Below are 19,917 nucleotides of genomic sequence, written 5' to 3' on the forward strand. Positions count from 1 at the left end.
CTCTGCCCGTCAGTCTGTCCTTACGATAGCATGTGTAGCCTTGAATATTAATTTCCCAGGCCTTGTCCACTTGAAGCCATGTCTCAGTTATCCCCACGATATCGTATCTGCCAATTTCCAAAAGAGCCTCAAGCTCATCCGTCTTATTTATAATGCTTCGTGCATTAAATGTATAGTATTTTGAATTTGTTACTGCCCTCACCCCTCCCATCAACTCCTAGTTCACTCAACCTTACAGCATGATCCCTTTGAGTTTTCTGCCTCATTGATACAGTTCTCTTTCTTGACTTCCCTTGTTCTAACTTTCCCATTGATACAGTTGTCTTTCTTGACTTCTCTTGTTCTAACTTTCACTTCAATTTCCTTTTTAAACATCCAGCTTGTCCCCTCCCCCCCGCTACTTAGTTTAAATGTAGCGGTGTTGCAGTAGAAAATCTGCATGCCAGAATACTGGTCCCTAACCTATTAAGGTGCAAGTCGTCTCTCTTGTAGAATTTATGCTTACCACAAAACATACCCCAGTGATCCAAGAATTTAAATCCTTGCTTCCTGCACCAGTTCACAGCCACACATTCAAGTCCATTATCTCCCTGTTTATGGCCGCACCAGCCCGAGGAACTGGAAGCAAACCGGAGATAACCACCTTGGACGTCCTGCTTTTCAGCCTTCTTCCTAGTTCTCCGAAGTCCCGCGTAGTATGTTCCTCCTCTTCCTGACATCACTTGTGCCGACGTGTAACACCACCTCTGGCTCTTCACTTTGTCCTTGAGGATTTCTTGCACTCTGTGATGTCTTTAACCCTGGCACCAGGAAGGCAACACATCATCCTTAAGTCCCGTCTGCTGCCACAAAAACCCCGGTCAGTTGTTCTCACTATGGAGTCCCCTATTACCACGACTCTGTGCGATGTCCGACTCTTCCGCTCTGTCTCCAAGCCAACTTTTGATTGACAGAACTGGCCGCCTCACGGACTGGCAGTGTCATCTGTCTCTACTGTTTCTAAAAGATTCAACTTGTTCCTGACAGGTACTTCCCCCGGCGTCTCTTGCACCTGTCTCCTCTCTGCCTTCCTCATCTTCTGCTCTCTTCTGGTACGATTGGTGTAATAACCTTGCTGAAGGTCTTGTCCAGAAAGATCTCGTTCTCTCTGATGAGCCTCATGTCCTCGAGTTCTTTCATCAGTGCTGCAATATGCTCTGTCAGTAGCTGAACTTGCACACGCTTTCCACATTTATACGAGCCAGACACACCAGAGTCGTTAACCTCCCACATCAAGCACGTAGCACACTGAACCAGCTTGGCAGTCATGTCTTCACCCTCTTCAACTGTGGCGTAATCACTTCACTCAACCTCCTTGTCAAAGACTCCTGAGCTAAAGCCTCACTCTTCAATCCACAGGAACTTCCTTGGACCCTCTTTTTGGGGCAAGTCTGTGGACTTTTAATTTAGGTTAGAGGAGGGAGGGAGGCCCTACTTTGTAGGACCTGGGGTCTAGAACGCACCCACTCAAATAACAATCACTTACCTTCCCGACTGACTTTGCGCTCTGCCTTCACTTCCGCCCAGCTCCCCCCGCTCTCTGATGCGAAAAGCATCAGGTTTGGGTAAGTCAAGATAGCAAAAGAGCACTAGAGAATGCTGTCTTGCTCCATGTTCCTGTCACCTATTATTCACGTGCTGCTCTTTGCTGGTGGCTTCAATAAACATAAGATGTGTTATCAAAGAAGAGCACAGAATATTGGACTCTATTTCTCCATCCATCTCCCTCTCTCCATTGCACTGTTGTTTTTGTCTGGTGTCTAGCTTGACTTCTTCAAATTATTCTGTCATAGGCTAGAACAGCATTTATTGCCTTCCCTCATTGCCCTTGAAAGGTAAGTCACTTTCTTGACTATCTGCAGTTCATATGGTTTGGTGCATACACAATGCTAATAGGGAAAGTGATACAGAATTGTGATCCAGTGATGAAAGAACAGTAATACAACTCCAAGACAGGATGATTTGCATTTATCTCACTGATTTAGTTTTGTTTCTGGTCAATGGTAACCCCAGGACGTTGTTAGTGGGATATTCAATTGATAATGCTATTGAATGTCAAGGGGAAATGGTTATGTTCTCTCATTGGAGATGGTCATTGTCTGATACTAGTGTGGCTTGATTGCAACTTGGCACATCAGCTTGAGTGTAAATTTTGTCCACATTTGCTACATATAAATACAGATTGCCTAGTATCTAAGGAGTCACATGGTGCTGAACATTATACAGTTAGCAGTGAATATTTCTACCTCTGACCTTACGATAGAGCTAATATATTGATGAAGCAGCTCAAGATAGGCCTCGGAGACTACCCAGATGGCATTCTGCAATTATGTCCTGGGCTTGAGATGGTTGGCCTCCAACAATCTGTCATCTTTGTGCTAAGTATGAATCTAACCCGAAGAGAGGCTCGTTGATTAGATCAAATGCTGCCTTGATGTCAAGGCAGCGACTGTCACTCAAACTTTTATATTCAGCATTTGTTCGTGTTTGAGCCAAGGCTGCCTCAAGGTCGGAAGTGGAGTGGCCCTGGCAAAACCCAAATTGAGTGTCAGTGACTGTTGACGTTACTTCAATTACATTGCTGCTGCTGATTGCAAGTGGGCAGAAAGATAATTGAATGGGTTGAACTTGTACCGTATTTTGTGGACAGGATGTACCCAGATTATTTTCCACTTTGCGTAGATGCCAGTGTTGTAGCTATACTGGAACATTATGGCTAACAATGTGTGCTAACGTTGAGCACAGGTCTTCAGTGCTGTTGTTAGAATATTGTCAAGGCCTGTAGCCTCTGCAGAATCCAGTCTCTTAATGTGTGAGTGAATAAAGCTGGTTGAACATTGGCCTCTGTGATGCTGGGGGACTGAGATGGCACTTCTGGTTGAAGATGTTTGGAAATTCTTCAGCTTTTCCTTTTGAAATGATAATCAGCAGTATATTCCAGTTAAAAATGGAAAAGTCATGGTCTTTGACTCCAACTACATTACCACTGAATTTTGTCCTTGTCTACGGTCACCACAAAATCGCCTCTTCAAGTGTCTACCTATCATGTTCAAAGCATCTATTCACTTGCTTCTGAAACTCTCATCCATATCTTTGACTTTTGCAGACTCAACTATTCCAATGCTATTGTGGCCAACCTTTTATCAGTAAGCTGCAGGTCCTGGAAAACACTGCATCCCTTTGCTATTCTGCTTGTACATAATGCTTGCCCTCAGTGACGTACATGATCTCTTGGTTCTCCAGCACTTCTCCATCTGATGATGATCACCCACATGTTGAAAACCTTTATTCACATCTACAGTTCACTGGCATCTCCAATTCTAGTCTTACTGCCTTGAAGTCTTGGGACATTTATTTGATCTGTTGTGTGTATTAGATTTGACTTAGTTTCACTGCTTGCAAGCTAATGGTGTGATTGCAAGTTTCTCCATTTGAAGTAATGCTTAGTTTGTACAATCCCTCCAGCTCCAGCAATACCGATACTACAGCACAGGTCTACTGTCCACACACGACCATTTCTATGAACAACAGCGCCATGTCCTGGGCCCCAGCAGGAAAAAGAAGAAAGAGGAGAAAAAAATGAAGGGTGAGTGAGCAGCTCTACTGGTTCTTTCTGGTTTCCTCAGCTCCTTCACTGCTTATGTAGTTGTACCTTAGTGCAGATTTTTCCTACCCTCCTCCATGTGTGTTGTCTTAACATTGTATGTCCACAGAAGAGTTGAGGACTGGTTAAATATTGATTAATCTAGATGTGAACTATGTAGACTTGGTGGCGGAGGGGTCATGGGGATGGAAGCTTAGTTCAGGACTAGTGATGTTGTGAACATTCTGGTTCAACCTGAGACAGTAGTCAATGAGGGGGTTTGGTTCAGTGACAAAGGAATGGCTGGGTCACGTAAAGTACCCATGGCCCTGTTGTCTGTGAAAACTGCTCTGTATTCCAGCAGCAGCTTTGAACCTTAAACCCTTCCCCACTGTGTCCTCCACCATCATAAGCTTTTCTTGTCACTGAGATTTAAGAGCACCTGATCATCTGTCTCTCCAATAGACATTATTATTTAGACTATTATCCATCCATCTCTCATGTGAACTGTGAAAGTATGACCCCATGATGTGTTGACTAACACTTTTCTCCACCTGCACTAAGATCTTTACTGCAACCATTTACACCTCTAACATTGGAAAACCTGTCCTTAGCTCAGCATAATCTGAGATAAAATGCTTAAACTATTTTCTGTATTGTCTACAGATTTGATTATTCCTCCATATACATTCTGGTCTCCCAGATCCTAGCCTCCTTAGATTTGGTCATCAAAAATGCTGCTCATGTCCTGAAACACACCAAGCCTCATTTTTCCATTGCCCTCATAGCCTTTGACCAACATTTGGTTTCTTTTTAAGGAGGTCTTTAAAATTAAGATTTTGCTTATTTCCAAGTCTTTCTATCCTCTGTATCTCTGTAATCTCATCAAGCACCACATGTTTCCTTTCTTTGGATGTCAACAAGCCTGAGTTTTGGGCAATGTACTTGAAACTAATGCAACATAAGATCTGCGTCAGGGGTGGAAAATGTGGAGGCTTTAAACCGTAAGAGGGGAGTGGGAATGGCACCCAAAGAGAGTGAGAAAAGACAAGTATGAGGCTGGTATAGTTGAGTAGAGGAGCAAGTCAAGTAATCAAGGAATGTAAGAGTAAGACAGAGAATGAGGTAAGACTGATAAATTAAACTGCATTGGTTTCAATACAAGAAGCCTGACGACAGTTAAAGTAGATGACTGGTAAGTTTTTGGCTGATACTGAATTAGGAGGTATTGTTGATAGCGAGGAAGGTCATCAAACATATGGGGAATCTTGATCAGATGGGGAAGAGGATTGAGGATTGGCAAATGGAATTCAAAGCAGAGAAATATGAAGTGTTGCAATTTGGAAAGTCAAACCAAGTTGGGAGGTCTACGGTAAATAGTAAGGTCCTGAGGAGTGTTGTGGAATAGAGGGACCTAGGAGTACAAGTACATAGTTTGTTGAAATCGGTGTCACAGACAGTGTTGAAGGAGGCATTCCACATGCCTTCATCGATCGAGGCATTGAGTATAGGAGTTGGGAGGTTGTTACAGTTGTATAAGTTGTTGGTGAGGTGCACTTGGAGTATTGTGTACAGTTTTAGTCATGCTGTCATAGGAAAGACATAGTTAAACTGGAAAATGTGCAAAGAAGATTTACGAGGATGTTGCTAGGACAAGTAGGCCCGAGTTATCGGGAGAGGTTGTTTCAGACAGGACTTTATTCCTTGGTACGTAGGAGAATGAGGGTGACCTTTATTGAGGTGTATAAAATGCATGAGGTGTGTAGACAAGATTGAATGTATGTAGTCTTTTTCCGAGGGATGGGGAATTGAAAAACAGAGGGCATGGGTTTAAGGCGAGAAGGGAAATATTTGAGAAGGACCTAAGGGGCAACTTCTTCACGCAGAGTGTGGTATGTATATGGAATGGGCTGCCAGAGAAAGTGGTTGAGGCAGGTACAAGAGAAATTTAAAAAAAAAAAAAAATTTGGGCAGGTACATGGATGGGGTATGACCCAAATGCGGACCATTGGAGCTAGGTGAGTGGGCACCATGGTCAGCATGGACCAATTTTGGGCAGAACGGCCTGTTCCCATGCTGTTTGACTCAATGACCACAACCCTTTGAAGGAGTTTTATTAACTAATTTTTGTCGCCCATCCCTGATTTTCATTGCACTACCACTTGCTGATACTGCCATTTATTAATATGACTTTAACCTTGTAAGCCATAGACCCTTGAATACTCTTATCATCTCTCTGCCTCTCCGTATCTTCCTTTAGGATGCTCCTCCAGATCTATCTCTGACCCAGCTTATAATACAACATCTCTTCTTTCCTTGCATATTAGAAAGCTTGGTACCATGCACTCCTATGAAACGCCTTTAATCAAATTGAATGTGGTATGTCAATATAAGCTGTAGAGAGGTTCAAAGACAGTTCCACTTGCTCCAATATTTATTGGAGGAAACTTCAGCTCATCCAGAATTGGATATCAGGTAAGTGGTAAATCAGGCAGTGAGGAAATGGTGGTGCTGTCAGCATACCGATGGATCCTGAAAAGATATGTGTAGATTAAGATGCAAGGCAGCAGATTGATGAAAGAGGGCTCGAACATCCTGTTCTTGAGAAGTTAGAGAATTAACTACATAGTCACAAAGATAAATCGCTGCAGATGATTCTCTGGTGATGATGGTCCAGGTTAAAAAAAAGTTTAACCAAGTGAACTCTTCCAGCTGAGGGAAGAAAAGAGGATTGTGTGGTTAATCATGTCAAGGTTACAGATTGTGAAGGAAAAGGAGCAATAGTATGTCATAGTTGCAGCCTTATAGGGTATAATTTGTGATGTGTTACAGGAAAATTGATTGGAGAGGCTCAAACTTGGTACTGTGTGCAAAATGGGCACTGATTTGAGATGATTACCTGTTCAAAGAGTAAAATCAGAGCTCTGTAAATACTCTGGTTATTTTTGGAGACAGCAAAATAGATTTAATGCAGTTGAAAATGACTTCAGAAGTGAAGGAACATAAGCCCGTGATGAACTGTATCCTGTTGGAGGGGAAGAGGAAGAATGAAAGTGAAGGCCTAAAATAGGGTAGAGGGTAGGAGAGATTGAAGGAAAACTATGTCATGGAATAACAAATGGAGTGGTAGTGTTTGTGGTAAAGGAACAACACATTTAATAGGAGTGAGTGGAAATGTCAGAATGAGAACTGTGTGAAAGGAAAAATGTGAAAAACAAGATTCAAATTCCAACATAAAAAATGATGCAGCAAAATGTTCACTATCTGAAGCTGTTGAACTCCATGTTAAATTCAGAAGGCTGTTACATTACTAATTAGAAGATATGTTCCTCAAACTTGAGCTATTCAAGAATACTGAACATGCTCAGGATGGAAACATGTGCATGAGAACTAGATGGCGAATTTCAATTACAAGTAACTGTAAGTTGGGGTTATGTTTGCGGATATGGTGGATTCATTACTTAACCCAGTGCTGCTAGCAGGGTGTCAAGGGCAGGGGATGATGGGATTGAATGGCAGACAGGGGAGAGTTAAGGTGATGGATGAGGGCCAAGGATGGTGGGAAAGCTAGAGGGTTGTGGATAAATGGAGAGCATGGCAGCAAAGCTGTGGATGGGCAACCTCGGGAGGTAAGGGTAGAGGGAGCTGCTGGTGGAAATGCCTCCAGAGTTTCTGACTGTAAGTCATAGTCTTCCCTGGAGAATTTCAGTGTTTCAGCTGTTGAGAAATTGCCCGTAAAAAGTTTAAACTTCCTGGTCAATTTCTGTGTAGTCTTGCCTGAGGATTTTTTGAGGAGTCCCACTGCGCATCTTGTGGGATGCATCTAGTATAGTGTCATAGAGATGTACAGCATGGAAACAGACCCTTCGGTCCACGCCGATCAGATATCCCAACCCAATCTAGTCCCACCTGCCAGCACCTGGCCCATATCCCTCCAAACCCTTCCTATTCCTATTCATATACCTATCCAAATGCCTCTTAAATGTTGCAATTGTGCCAGCCTCCACCACATCCTCTGGCAGATCATTACATACACGTTCCACCCTCTGCGTGAAAAAGTTGCCCCTTCGGTCTCTTTTATATCTTTCCCCCCTCACCCTAAACCCTGTCGTTCTGGACTCCCTGACCTCAGGTAAAAGACTTTGTCTATTTATCCTATCCAAGTCTCCCATGGTATCTTGAGTAACTGGAGATGAAACAACTCGCACTGTTTTTCTGTCTTTACTGATATTGTCAGACATGTTTCAAAATAGTGATGGAAAGGGTTAGACCAGATCTAAAAGTTGAAGTTTTAAATTGGAGGAAGGATCATTTTGATGGTATTAGGCAAGAACTTTCAAAAGCTAATTGGGTGCAGATGTTCGCAGTTGAAGCGACGACTGGAAAATGGGAAGCCTTCAGAAATGAGATAACGAGAGTTCAGAGACAGTATATTCCAGGTACGGTGAAAGGAAAGGCTGGTAGGTGTAGGCTGGATGACGAGAGAAATTGAAGAAGGTAGCACATGTAAGGTTTTGACAGGAGAGATGAAGTGAATCCTTAGAGTATAAATGTAGTAGGAGTATACTTAAGTGAGAAATACCTGGGGAATTAGCTCAAATGGTAGAGCGCTCGCTTTGCATGCGAGAGGTAGCGGGATCGATGCCCACATTCTCCGCTTCCTTTCAGGGCTGCACGGTGGCAGTGGTTAGCACTGCTGCCTCACAGCACCAGGGACCCGGGTTCATTTCCGGCCTCAGGCAACTGTCTGTGTGGAGTTTGCATATTCTCCCTGTGTCTGCGTGGGTTTCCTCCCACAGTCCAAAAATGTGCAGGTTAGGTGAATTGGCTATGCTAAATTGCCCGTAGTGTGAGGTGAAGGGGTAAATGTAGGGGAATGGGTCTGGGTGGTTTGCTCTTCAGAGGGTTGGTGTGGACTTGTTGGGCTGAAGGACCTGCTTCCACACTGTAAGTAATCTAATCTAATCTAAAAGGGACAAATTGGGTTAAGGAGAATTTAAAGCATTTTTTACAAATACATGAAGGACAAAAGGGGTAAGTAGGGAGTCAATAGTGCCCTTCAAAGATCAGCAAGGTGGCCTTTGTGTGAAGCCGCAGGAGATGGGGCAGATACTAAATGAGTATTTTGCATCGGTGTTTCATGTGGAGAAGGATATGGAAGGTGTAGAATGTGGGGAAATAGATGGTGACGTCTTGAAAAATGTCCTTATTACAGAGGAGGAAGTGCTGGATGTCTTCAAACGTATAAGGGTGGATAAATCCCCAGGATCTGATCAGGTGTATCCTAAATTCTGTGGGAATTGATTGCTGGACCCCTTGCTGAGATATTTGTCTAACCGATAGTCCAGGTGAGGTGCCAAAAGACTGGAGGTTGGCTAACGTAGTACCATTATTTAAAAAGGGTGGTAAGGACAAGCCAGAGAACTTTTGACCAGTGAGCCTGACATCGCTGGTGGGCAAGTTGTTGGATGGAATCCTGAGGGACAGGATGGACATGTATTTGGAATGGCAAGGACTGATTAGGGATAGTCAGCATGGCTTTGTGCATGGGAAATCATGTCTCACAAACTTGATTGAGTTTTTTGAAGAAGCAACAATAAGAATTGATGAGGACAGAGCGGTAGATGTGATCTATATGGACTTCGGTAAGGTGTTTGACAAGATTAGATCTCCTGGGATACAGAACTGGCTCAAAGGTAGAAGACAGAGGTTGGTGGTGGAGGGTTGTTTTTCAAACTGGAGGCCTGTGACCAGTGGAGTGCCACAAGGCTTGGTACTGGGTCCACTATCTTTCATCATTTATATAAATGATTTGGATGTGAGCAAAAGAGGTATAGTTAGTAAGTTTAGCAGACGTCACCAAAATTGGAGGTAAAGTGGACAGCGAAGAAAGTTACCTCAGATTACAGTGGGATCTTGTGCTATAGGGAGAGGCTGAATAGACTGGGGCTGTTTTCCTTCAAGTGTTGAAGGCTGAGGGCTGACCTCAGAGCTATTTAAAACCATGAGGGGCATGGATAGGATAAATAGAGGGCAAAGTTTAGGGTGCGAGGGGACAGATATGAAAGGGACCTAAGGGGCAACTTGTTCACGCAGAGGGTGTTTTGTGTATGGAATGAGCTGCTCGAGGAAGTTGTGGAGGCTGATACAATTGCATCATTTAAAAGGTATCTGGATGGGTATATGAAAAGGAAGGGTTTAGAGGGATATGGGCCAGATGCTGGCAAATGGGAATAGATTAATTTGGCTATCTGGTCGGCATGGACAAGTTGGACCGAAGGATCTGTTTCCATGATGTACATCTCCATGACTCTATGCTGAGTATTTCCAGCAATATTTTTATTTTGGATGTTTGCTATTGTAGTATTTTGCCTTTATTAACCTGTTCAAAAGCTTTGTTTGACCAAGCATGAAAATGGAATGGATGACTAAGCACACACTTGAATCTGTAAGCAGTAACCTTTTACTTGAGAATGCATTTTTACTTGTGCTTTGACTTTAGAGGAGGTTTCTCCACAGTTGTTTCTTTTAAAAAAAAATAGTTCACTCGTGCAGGTGTTGGGGTGGAGGTTGTGAGCTGATTTTTTTTACTAACGTATCCTATTTTTTCCAGCCAAATTGAAGAAAGTGAAGAAGAGGAAGAAGCGTGAGGAGGAACACTCGTCTGGAGAATCCCCACGAAGAACTGAGATGAAAATATTTGCCAAGTTCTCCCATGATGCTCCTCCTCTCGGTTCAAAGAAAAAGCACTTGAACTTAGAGCAGTTGAATGCACGGCGACGCAAGGTCTGGCTCAGTATTGCCAAAAAGGAGGTTCCCAAGGTGAGTACTTAAAACTGTTCCACAGAAAGCTGATTAAACAACAAGGTTCTGGTGCTGTTCTACAGACCTATTGCAGTGGTGATTACTTTAGATTTCCTACAGTGTGGAAAGAGGCCATTTGGCCCCACAAGTCCATACCAACCCTCTGAAGAATAATCTATCCCGGACACATTCTCTTACATTTACCGGTGATTAATGCACCGAACGCTATGGACAATTTAGCATGGTCAATTCACTTGGCCTGCACATCTTTGGGTTGTGGGGGGAAATCGGACCACCCGTAGGAAACCCACATGGCCAGTGAGAATGTGCCAACTCGACACAGACAGTCGCCCAAAACGGGAATCGAACCTGTGTCTCTGGCGCTGTGAGGCAGCAGTGCTAACCACTGAGCCACCATGTCATCCTAAGAAGCAGGTGGTTTCCTGCTTGTTTCCACCAGCCTACTCTTTCTGCAGCGAGACCTGGTGCTGCACAATCAGGAAATGAGCACCTTTTCTGATAGCTGTCACTGCAGACTAGGATACTTCTGTAGTTCTGATTTTCATTGTTTGTTGAACATGGCTGGCAGAGTGGAACATGCAAGCAATTTCATTAAGCAAGCATGGAGATCATAGAATCCCTTCAGTAAAAAGCAGGCTATTAGGTCCATCAGGTCCACACTGATGCTTCACAGAGAATCTCATCCAGACTGACCCCCCTTACCCTATTTCCGTAATGCTGCATTTCCAATGGCTAACCCACGCATCCCTGGAGAAGTTGGATTGGTTGGGAGATGTGGTATGGATTAGGGTGGAATTTAGCTTTGATTTGCAGCACATGATTGCCATTAGCTTTTACAGTGAGGTGTTGAAATAGAAACAAAGCAAACCGCTTAGACTTGAAAACAACCAAGGTGAAAATTGAGAAGGCGGAGCAGCAGCAGTCGCTTGCGTGTCCCCTCAACACACATCCCAGTTGTATAGTATGTGCAGCTATTAAGTTGGATCCATAATATTTTTGAATTCTTCCATGTCCAGTATGCATTGGTATTTGCACTTGAAAATTTGATGTGAGCTGCTTTCTTGGAGCAGTGCCATCCCAATATCTGCTAGGGTGCTTTTGGGACAGGAATTTCAAGATTTTGACCCAGTGGTGGTGAAGGAATGATGTGGTCAGGATAGTGGGGCTTGGAGGGGAAATTGAGGGTGGCAGTATTTTTCTGGTGATGGTGGATAGGCAATGGCAGACATTTAAAGAACACATGGCTAACAGGGGAAATTAGTGATAGTATTAAATACAAGGAAGAGGCATAAAAATTAGACAAACAAGCAACAGACCTGAGAATTGGGAACAGTTTAGATTCCAGCAAAGGGAAACAAATGCACTAATTTTAAGAGGGGGAAAATAGAATATAGAGAAGCTTGCAGGGTAAGTACAGACCAATTATAAAAGCTTCTGTGATTATGCAAAAGGTAAAAGTTAGTGAAGTTGAATACAAGTCCCGTACAGTCAGGATTGGGAATTTAGAATGGGAAGTGAAGAGGTAGCAAACCAATTAAATGCATACTTCAATTCTGCCTTCAAAAGGGAGGCAAATAATGTATTGAAAATGTGGGAACACTGTCTGGTGTGAAGAAGGAATTGGAAGAAATTAACATTAGTTAGGTTTTGGCATTGGGGGAACTAACATAAGGTCAGAAGTGGCAACGTTCAGCATGGTTGCCATTCCTTCACTGTTAGGTCAGAATCCTGGAGCTTCTAATCTAAAGCACTGCAGGTGTTGTAACACCAGATGGATTGCAATAGTTCAATAAGATGGCTCACCATCACTTTCTCAAGGAAGGTTTGGGGTGGGAAATAAATGCTGGTCTTGTCAACAACGCGCTCAACCTATGGAAGAAAACATAATTTTTCCGAGGACTCCCTTTATGGTTACATTTGAGTCCGGTGTGGAGAGAACTTTAACAACAGCTGACCAGAAATTGCAGAAATGAAACAAAGTTTGTGATAACTGCATGGAAATAATGACAAAATAAAACAAATGCCGTCTTGCAATGGTAGTGTCCCTGTCCCTAGACTAGGAGACCTGGGCTCAAGTCCCACCTGCTCCAGAGTCATGTGATAACATTTCTCAGCAGTTAATTAGAAAAATAGGTATATCCTTGACAATTTTAGTCCCTGTATGGATTCGGCAGATAAGAGGTAGAAAAAAAACAAAGCATTGAGCCTTTTTAGGGAGGAGAACACTTGATTAATTGTTCATTTGGTTTGTAAGTGTACTATGATTGTCTGAAAAGCCTCTTTGTGCTGTAACCATTGGTGAATGTCATGGAGGATGAGTTTGCAGTTGGGGATTTTTGGTCCAATTTACTCTGGTCTGATCTTGAGCAATATGCTGTGTTCATATTTTGTACTGAGGAGTGACTGGTATGTACTTTCATTGCAGGTCTACAAACAAAAGTCCTCTGCTCGGAACATGATCCTCACCAACACCAAGAAGGTAGGACGAACCTGCATTGAGAGATTTCAAATTGGAGATAAATTAATGGGCTGTACAAATAAGTCAGTAGGAACAGTGGGAGCATTTCAGTGTAAATAACGATTCAATCAGCAGCCTAAATTGGGTTCAGTGCGCTGGGCTGTCTTTATGGTGTTATATTGTTAAAGGATTTTGAGATATCAAAGAGTTTTGGGGCGGCACAGTGGCTCTAGTTAGCACTGCTGCATCACAGCGCCAGGGACCTGGGTTCAATTCCTGCCTCTGGCAACGGTCTGTGTGGAGTTTGCACATTCTCCCCGTGTCTGCATGGGTTTCCTCCCACAGTCCAAAGATGTCAGGTTAGGTGAATTGGCCATGCTAAATTGCCCATAATGTTAGGTGTATTAGTCAGGGGTGAATGTAGGGGAATGGGTCTGGGTGGGTTGCTCTTCGGAGGGTCGGTGTGGACTTGTTGGGCCGAAGGGCCTGTTTCCACACTGTAGTGAATCTCATCTCATCTAATCTAATCAGTATTAATTTGAACTGACATGAATAGTTTCAGCTGAAGGTATTCACAGTGTTAGTTCAGCCATATTTGAATCAATTTCAGTGACTGAAGATTGAGCAGTTTGTAGTGATGCACATAGTTAATGGTGGCTCACTATATCGTGCTACAATTTGAACTATTCACATGTCTTCTATTGTTGTCTGACCCCAGCTGGCTCACCAGTGTATGCGAGAGGTGCGGAGGGCTGCCATCCAGGCACAGAAAAACTGTAAAGAAACACTGCCTCGAGCCCGGAGGCTAACCAAAGAGATGCTTTTATACTGGAAAAAATATGACAAAGTAGAGAAGGAACATCGAAAGCGAGCAGAAAAGGAGGCTCTGGAACAGCGAAAACTTGATGAAGAGATGCGTGAGGTTAGAGAGATCTTGAACTCTTTTTTTTTAAACCGGGTGTTAGACAGTTAATGGAGCAATTGCCAGAGGACACATTTGAGATAGATAGACAGATCCTTTGTGCAGTTTCTGGCCAGTCAGGTCAGAGATCACTGTGCTTTTAACCAATCCGACAAAAGATAAGAACCAGTAGCCTGGAACCCCCTTTCAAATAATACTAAGGTCAGAATAGTTAAAGAAAGAAAAGATTGCATAAAACTGGCTTATATTACCTTGAATTTTTAGGGGTGGGTGGTAGTCTCATTGTATGAATTTAGTGTTTGTATGGACATAGTGAAATACTTGTTGGTCATTGAATCTCCATTTAATTAAATCTTGGCTTCAATTTTCTTGCTGTTTTTGGATCTCTTAGTGTAGTTGCTGAACAAACATTTTGTCAGTCTTTTGGAGAGCGTGTACCTACCTGAAGAATTGCTTCCTGACATGCCTGACTCCATTGCTCTAATTTCAAGGCTTTGCTTTTTATTCTGGATAATAAAAATAGTTTGTAATCCTATCAAATATGATTTGTGCATTCTAGCCTCATAATCTAATCCTTTTGAGGGCGAGTATTGTTTTGGTTAATCTGCACAACCCCTTTTCCAAGGCCAATAAAGCCTTCCTCCGATGTATTGCCCAAAATTGATACTCCACATCTGGTCTGATCTGGGATTTGTACAAGTGATTTTGTTTGCTGAAGCATGAATGTAATTTTTTATGAGCCCCTACTCTTTGTATCCCACAATCCAGTCTTTTTCAGTGCTCCAAATACAATGGAGAATGTTTATTTGCTCCTGCTATCGAAGTGAGAAAATTACACCTTCAAAATTACAAGCCTGTCTGTTAATGTAGATTGTAAGGATGTTGTTTGTGGATATTAGATGGAACATGGTTAATGACCAGTTAGAGTTCTGTGGATTCCCTTCAATGTTACTGACATGGTAGAACTCTTCAAATGGATTATGCTGTTGGATTGTGGCAATGTGAATCAAAGATTAGGGTGGAAGATTCAGCGTAACACTTCCAAATTCACAGTGGCACAGAGCTATGTCACATTGAGAGTTGTGAGGAAGATAAAAGACGATTAAAGTGGATTTGAAGAGGCGAAGTTGATTGGGCAAAAGTTTGGCAGACCAAGTACAATGTCTAGAAATGTCACGTTGTCAACTTTGGACAAGCAGTAAAGTGAGTTCCATAAATGGTGTGACACTTGGAAGTGTTGAATATCAGAGGGATTCTGGAGTCCTTGTTCATGTGTCACTGAAAGTTTACTGCAGGTATAGCAAGAAATTAAAGTAAATGCTATTGGCTTTTATTAGAGGACTTTAAGCAATTATATCAAGCCTTGGGGAGACCATACCTGGAGTGTCACATGTAGTTCAGTTACCTTGCCCAAGAAAAAAATGTACTTATCACCAACCTGTTTGTTATGATGAACAGATGAGGAAAGTGTAGATAGTCATACAGGTTACCTTCAAAAATGTTCCAAAAATTCCTCCTTTCACCTAATACTGTAACTGAGAGCTCTGGGAAGACCTCTTCTCCCCTGTTTTCTTGTCTGTCAGAAAACTTTTAAAACCTGCTTTCATTGACCCATAGGCAAAGAGACAGCAGCGGAAGTTGAATTTCCTAATCACGCAAACAGAGCTGTATGCACACTTCATGAGTCGGAAGCGAGCTTCTGGGAATGATGCTTTGCAGGAGGAAATATTGATGAAGCTGGATGACAGTGTGATCTTCAGACAGATTGATATTGGAGGAGGTGTGATGGTTAATGTCAGTCAAGAAGATTACGGTAAGAAAGATAGAAGTGTGTGCACTTGATTCTGAAAAGTCTGTAAGCCCATCCTCCTTTAAGACTTTTGTGTCGATGTTGACTAACACACTGCTGCTCTGTGACAATGGTGCTTTTGAGCCTTTTATTTCCACTTCGGTGGCCAAACAGAAGCTTGAGTAAACCTCACTTCCTTAACTTAAACACCTGCTTTTCCTGTTAGAACATCGAACATGTACAGACAGAACAGGCCCTTCGGCCCTAGATGTTGCGCCGACATAGAACAAAGAAAATTTACAGCCCAGGAACATGCCCTTTGGCCCTCCAAGCCTGAGCCGATCTAAATCTACTGTCTAAACCTGTCACCCAATTCCTAATCATCTGTATCCCTCTACTCCCCACCTACTCATGCATCTGTCCAGACGCATCTTAAATGAATCTACCGTGCCTGCCTCTACCACCTCTGCTGCCAACGTGTTCCAGATGTCCACCACCCTCTGTGTGAAGTACTTGTATAATACTTATCTTGTATAATTTTAACATTACTTGCCAGCTCTTATACTCCATATCCCATCCAATGAAGGCAAGCATACAAATGCCTCCTTGACCACTCTGTCCACCTGTGCAGCAACCTTCAGGGTACAATGAACTGTACTCCCAGATCTCTCTGTCCATCAACTTTTCCCAAGGCTCTTCCATTCATTGTATAATTTGCTTTAGAATTAGTCTTGCCTAAATATATCACCTCACATTTGTCTGGATTGAAATCCATCTGCCACTTTTCCCCCCAACTCTCCAGTCAATCTATATCCTCCTGTATTCTTTGACAGTCCCCTATGCTTTTTGCTACTCCACCAATCTTTGTGTCATCTGCAAACTTGCTGATCATACCAACAATGCCCTCTTCTAGATCGTTTATGTATACACAAACAACAGTGGCCCCAACTGGGTCACCTTTCTTCATTTCGAGAAATTCTGTTCAACAACTACTGTCTCCTGTTGCTCAACCAGTTCTTTATTCACCTAGCTAGAATACCCTGCGCACCATGTGACTTCACTTTCTCTGTTAGTCTACCATGGGGAACCTTCTCAAACGCCTTACTAAAGTCCATGTATATGACATCAACAGCCCTTCCTTCATCGATCAACCTGCTCACTTCCTCGAAGATCTCTCTCAAGTTGGTAAGGCATGCTCTTCTCCCGCACAAAACCATGTTGCCTATCACTGATAAGCCCATTCTTTTCTTTATATAAATCGATCCTATCCCTCAGTACCCTCTCCAGCAACTTTCCCACCACTGACGTCAGGCTCACTGGTCTGTAGTTACCCAGAATATCCATACAACCCTTCTTGTACAACCTTCCAGTCCTCCGGCACCTCACCTGTATTTAAGGATGCCACAAAGTTATCTGTCAGGGCCCTAGCTTTTTTCTTTCTCGGTGCCCTCAGCAATCTCTGAAACATTCCATCCAGTCCTGGGGATTTGTCCACCTTAACCTCTAGCCTACCCAACACATCTTCCCTATTTCTGTCAACGTGATCCAGACTAATCAAGCTTCTATCTCTAATCTCAAGATTCATAATGTTCCTCTCCTCAGTGAACACTGATGCAAAATAATCATTGAGAATCTTACTCATTCGCTCAGGTTCGACACACAGCCTTCCTTCATTATCCTTTAGTGGACCAATCCTTTCTCTAGTTACTCACTTCTTAAGAATAAAATGCTTTGGGATTCTCCTTAATTCTGCTAGCTACAGCTATTTCATGACCCCTTTTAGCCCACTTGACTCCTTGTTTAAGACTTCTCCTACTCTTCCGATATTCCTCCAGGGCCCGTTCTGTTCTTAGCTGCTTCCCTTTTCCTCTTGGCTCGTCGTACAATTTTTCCTGTCATCCATGGTCCACTAATCTTGCCCTTCCTATCCTTTGCCTTCAACGGGACATGCCTATCCAGCACTATCTTTAACCTATCTTTGAAAGCCTCCCACATATCAAATGTGGACTTCCCTTCAAATAGCTGTGTCCAATCCACATTTCCAAGCTCCTGCCTAATTTTGATATAATTGGCCTTGGCCCAGTTCAGTACTCTTCCCTTGGGACCACTCATCTTTATCTAAGAGGATTCTAAAACCGACAGAATTGTGGTCACGGCTCCCAAAGAAATCCCCCATCGCAACTTCTACCACCTGTCCTGGCTCGTTCCCCAGTACCACGCCCAATATGGTCCCTTCCCTCATCAGACTATTGACATATTGCTCTAGAAAACTGTCCTGGATGCTTCTTACAAATTCTACCCCATCCAGACCTCTGAAACTAAGTGTACCCCAGTCAATGTTGGGAAAATTAAAATCTCCCATCACCACTACCCTATTGCCTCTACATCTTTCCATAGTCTGTTGACCTATTTGTTCTTCTACCTCAGGCTCACAGTTGGGAGGCCTGTAATACAGCCCCAACAATGTTAACTGCAACCTTCTAATTTCTCAGCGCCACCCATAATGCCTCACTACCCAAGACCTCCATAGTGTCTTCCTTTAGCACAGCCGTGATATCATCCCTGACCAGCAATTGAACTCTCGTCCCCCACCTTTTACTTCCCTCCCTGTCCTGTCTGAAGCGTCTATATCTTGGAACATTTTGTTGCCAATCATGCCCTTCCTTCTACCAAGTCTGTGATTGCAATAACGTCATACTCCCAGCACCAATCCAAGCCTTAACGTCTGCCTTAAACACTGTACTCCTTGCATTAAAGTAGGTGCATTTCAGGCCACCAGTTCTTTTGTGTTCATCTCCTCGCTGCCTACTTGTTTTCTCTTCTGGTTCACAGCCCCCTGCCACATTAGTTTAAAACTTCCCCAACAGCAGTAGCAAAAACTCCCCCAAGGACATTGGTTCCAGTCTGGTTCAGATGTAGACTGTCTGTTTTGGAATACTCCCACCTTCCCCAGAACTGGTCTCAATGCCCAACAAATCTAAACCCCTCCCTCCTACACCATCCCTCAAGCCACGTGTTCATCCTGCCTATTTTTTCATGTCTACCCTGGCTAGCACGTGGCACTGGTATTAATCCCGAAATCACTACCCTTTGAGGTCCTCCTCTTTAACTTCTCTCCTAGCTCTCTGAATTCTTCTTTCAGGACCTCATCTCGTTTTTTACTTATCATTGGTGCCTATATGCACCAAGACAACTGGCTGTTCATCCTCCCCTTTTAAAATGCTCTGCAGCCAATCAGTGACATCCCTGACTTGGGCACCTGGGAGGCAACATACCATCCGGGAGTCCCGTTTTCGGCCACCGAACCACCTACCTACTCCCCTTACAGTAGAATCCCTATAACTATGGCCCTACGAGTCATCTTTCCGCTCTTCTGAACAGCAGTTCCTGCCATGATCTTGACAACTGCTGCCTTCTGCTGGTGAGCCATCTCCCCCAACAGTATCCAAAATGGTATACCTGTTTTGGAGGGAGATGACCACAGGAGACACCTGCACTGCCTTCCTACACTTTCTCTGCCTTTTCGTCACCCATTCACTGTCTCCCTCAGCAATTCTAACCTGCGGTGTGACCAGTTCACTAAACGTGCTATCCACAACCACCTCAGCATTGCAGATGCTCCAAGTGAATCCATCTGCAGCTCCAGAGCCGTCATGCAGTCAAACAAGAGCTGCAGCTGGACGCGCTTCTTGCAAGTGTAAGAGTCAGGAATGTCAACCACATTCCTAAGCTCCCACATCAAGCAAGAGGCATGTGTCTGAGGTCCATTGTAAGCTTAGCTTTATATGAACTAACTAAAACCAGACAATGCACTTAAATATATGATAAAGAAAAAATAAAAGCCTTACCTCAGAGTCTTTTTCTTCCGATTAGAGGAGGGGGACAGGAGGGAGATGCAACATGTGTAGTATCTCTGGTTTAGCCACTGCCCAAATATATATTAAGCCCTTACCTTCCCGGCAGCCCTCGTTCAGTTCACCTTCTCTACTCGCCGCTCTGTAAAAATGGAACCATTCTAAAGCCTATCTATCCCACACTATTCCATTTCATCCATATGTTTATCCAGTGACCATTTAAATGCCCTGAAAGTTGGTGAGTCTTCTACTGTTGCAAGTAGGGCATTCCACATTCCTGCTACTGAGTGAAGAAACTACTTCTGATGTCTGTCCTTTACCTATCAACCCTCAATTTAAAGCAGTTCCCTTGTGCTAACCATCACTATCTGAGGCAATAGGCTATAATTGTCTAGCCTATCAAACCCTCTTATCTTTTATGTCCCAATTAAGTCACCTCTTAACCTT

The 19,917-nt window shown here is 43.3% G+C and overlaps 1 protein-coding gene across 3 annotated transcripts in view; it reads left to right on the forward strand.

Moving 5' to 3' along the window:
- The window catches only part of ino80 (INO80 complex ATPase subunit), a 214,232-nt gene that overhangs the window by 53,862 nt on the left and 140,453 nt on the right, over window positions 1-19,917 (forward strand). For all 3 annotated transcript variants that reach the window (XM_043698306.1, XM_043698307.1, XM_043698308.1), the window contains exons 6-10: window positions 3,505-3,625; window positions 10,236-10,444; window positions 12,873-12,926; window positions 13,624-13,827; window positions 15,445-15,640. In XM_043698306.1, coding sequence (XP_043554241.1) covers window positions 3,505-3,625; window positions 10,236-10,444; window positions 12,873-12,926; window positions 13,624-13,827; window positions 15,445-15,640 — 784 coding nt within the window. The remainder of the gene's footprint in view (window positions 1-3,504; window positions 3,626-10,235; window positions 10,445-12,872; window positions 12,927-13,623; window positions 13,828-15,444; window positions 15,641-19,917) is intronic.

The sequence above is a fragment of the Chiloscyllium plagiosum genome, chromosome 10 (genome assembly GCF_004010195.1).
Source record: "Chiloscyllium plagiosum isolate BGI_BamShark_2017 chromosome 10, ASM401019v2, whole genome shotgun sequence".
NCBI classification, from domain to species: Eukaryota; Metazoa; Chordata; class Chondrichthyes; order Orectolobiformes; family Hemiscylliidae; genus Chiloscyllium; species Chiloscyllium plagiosum.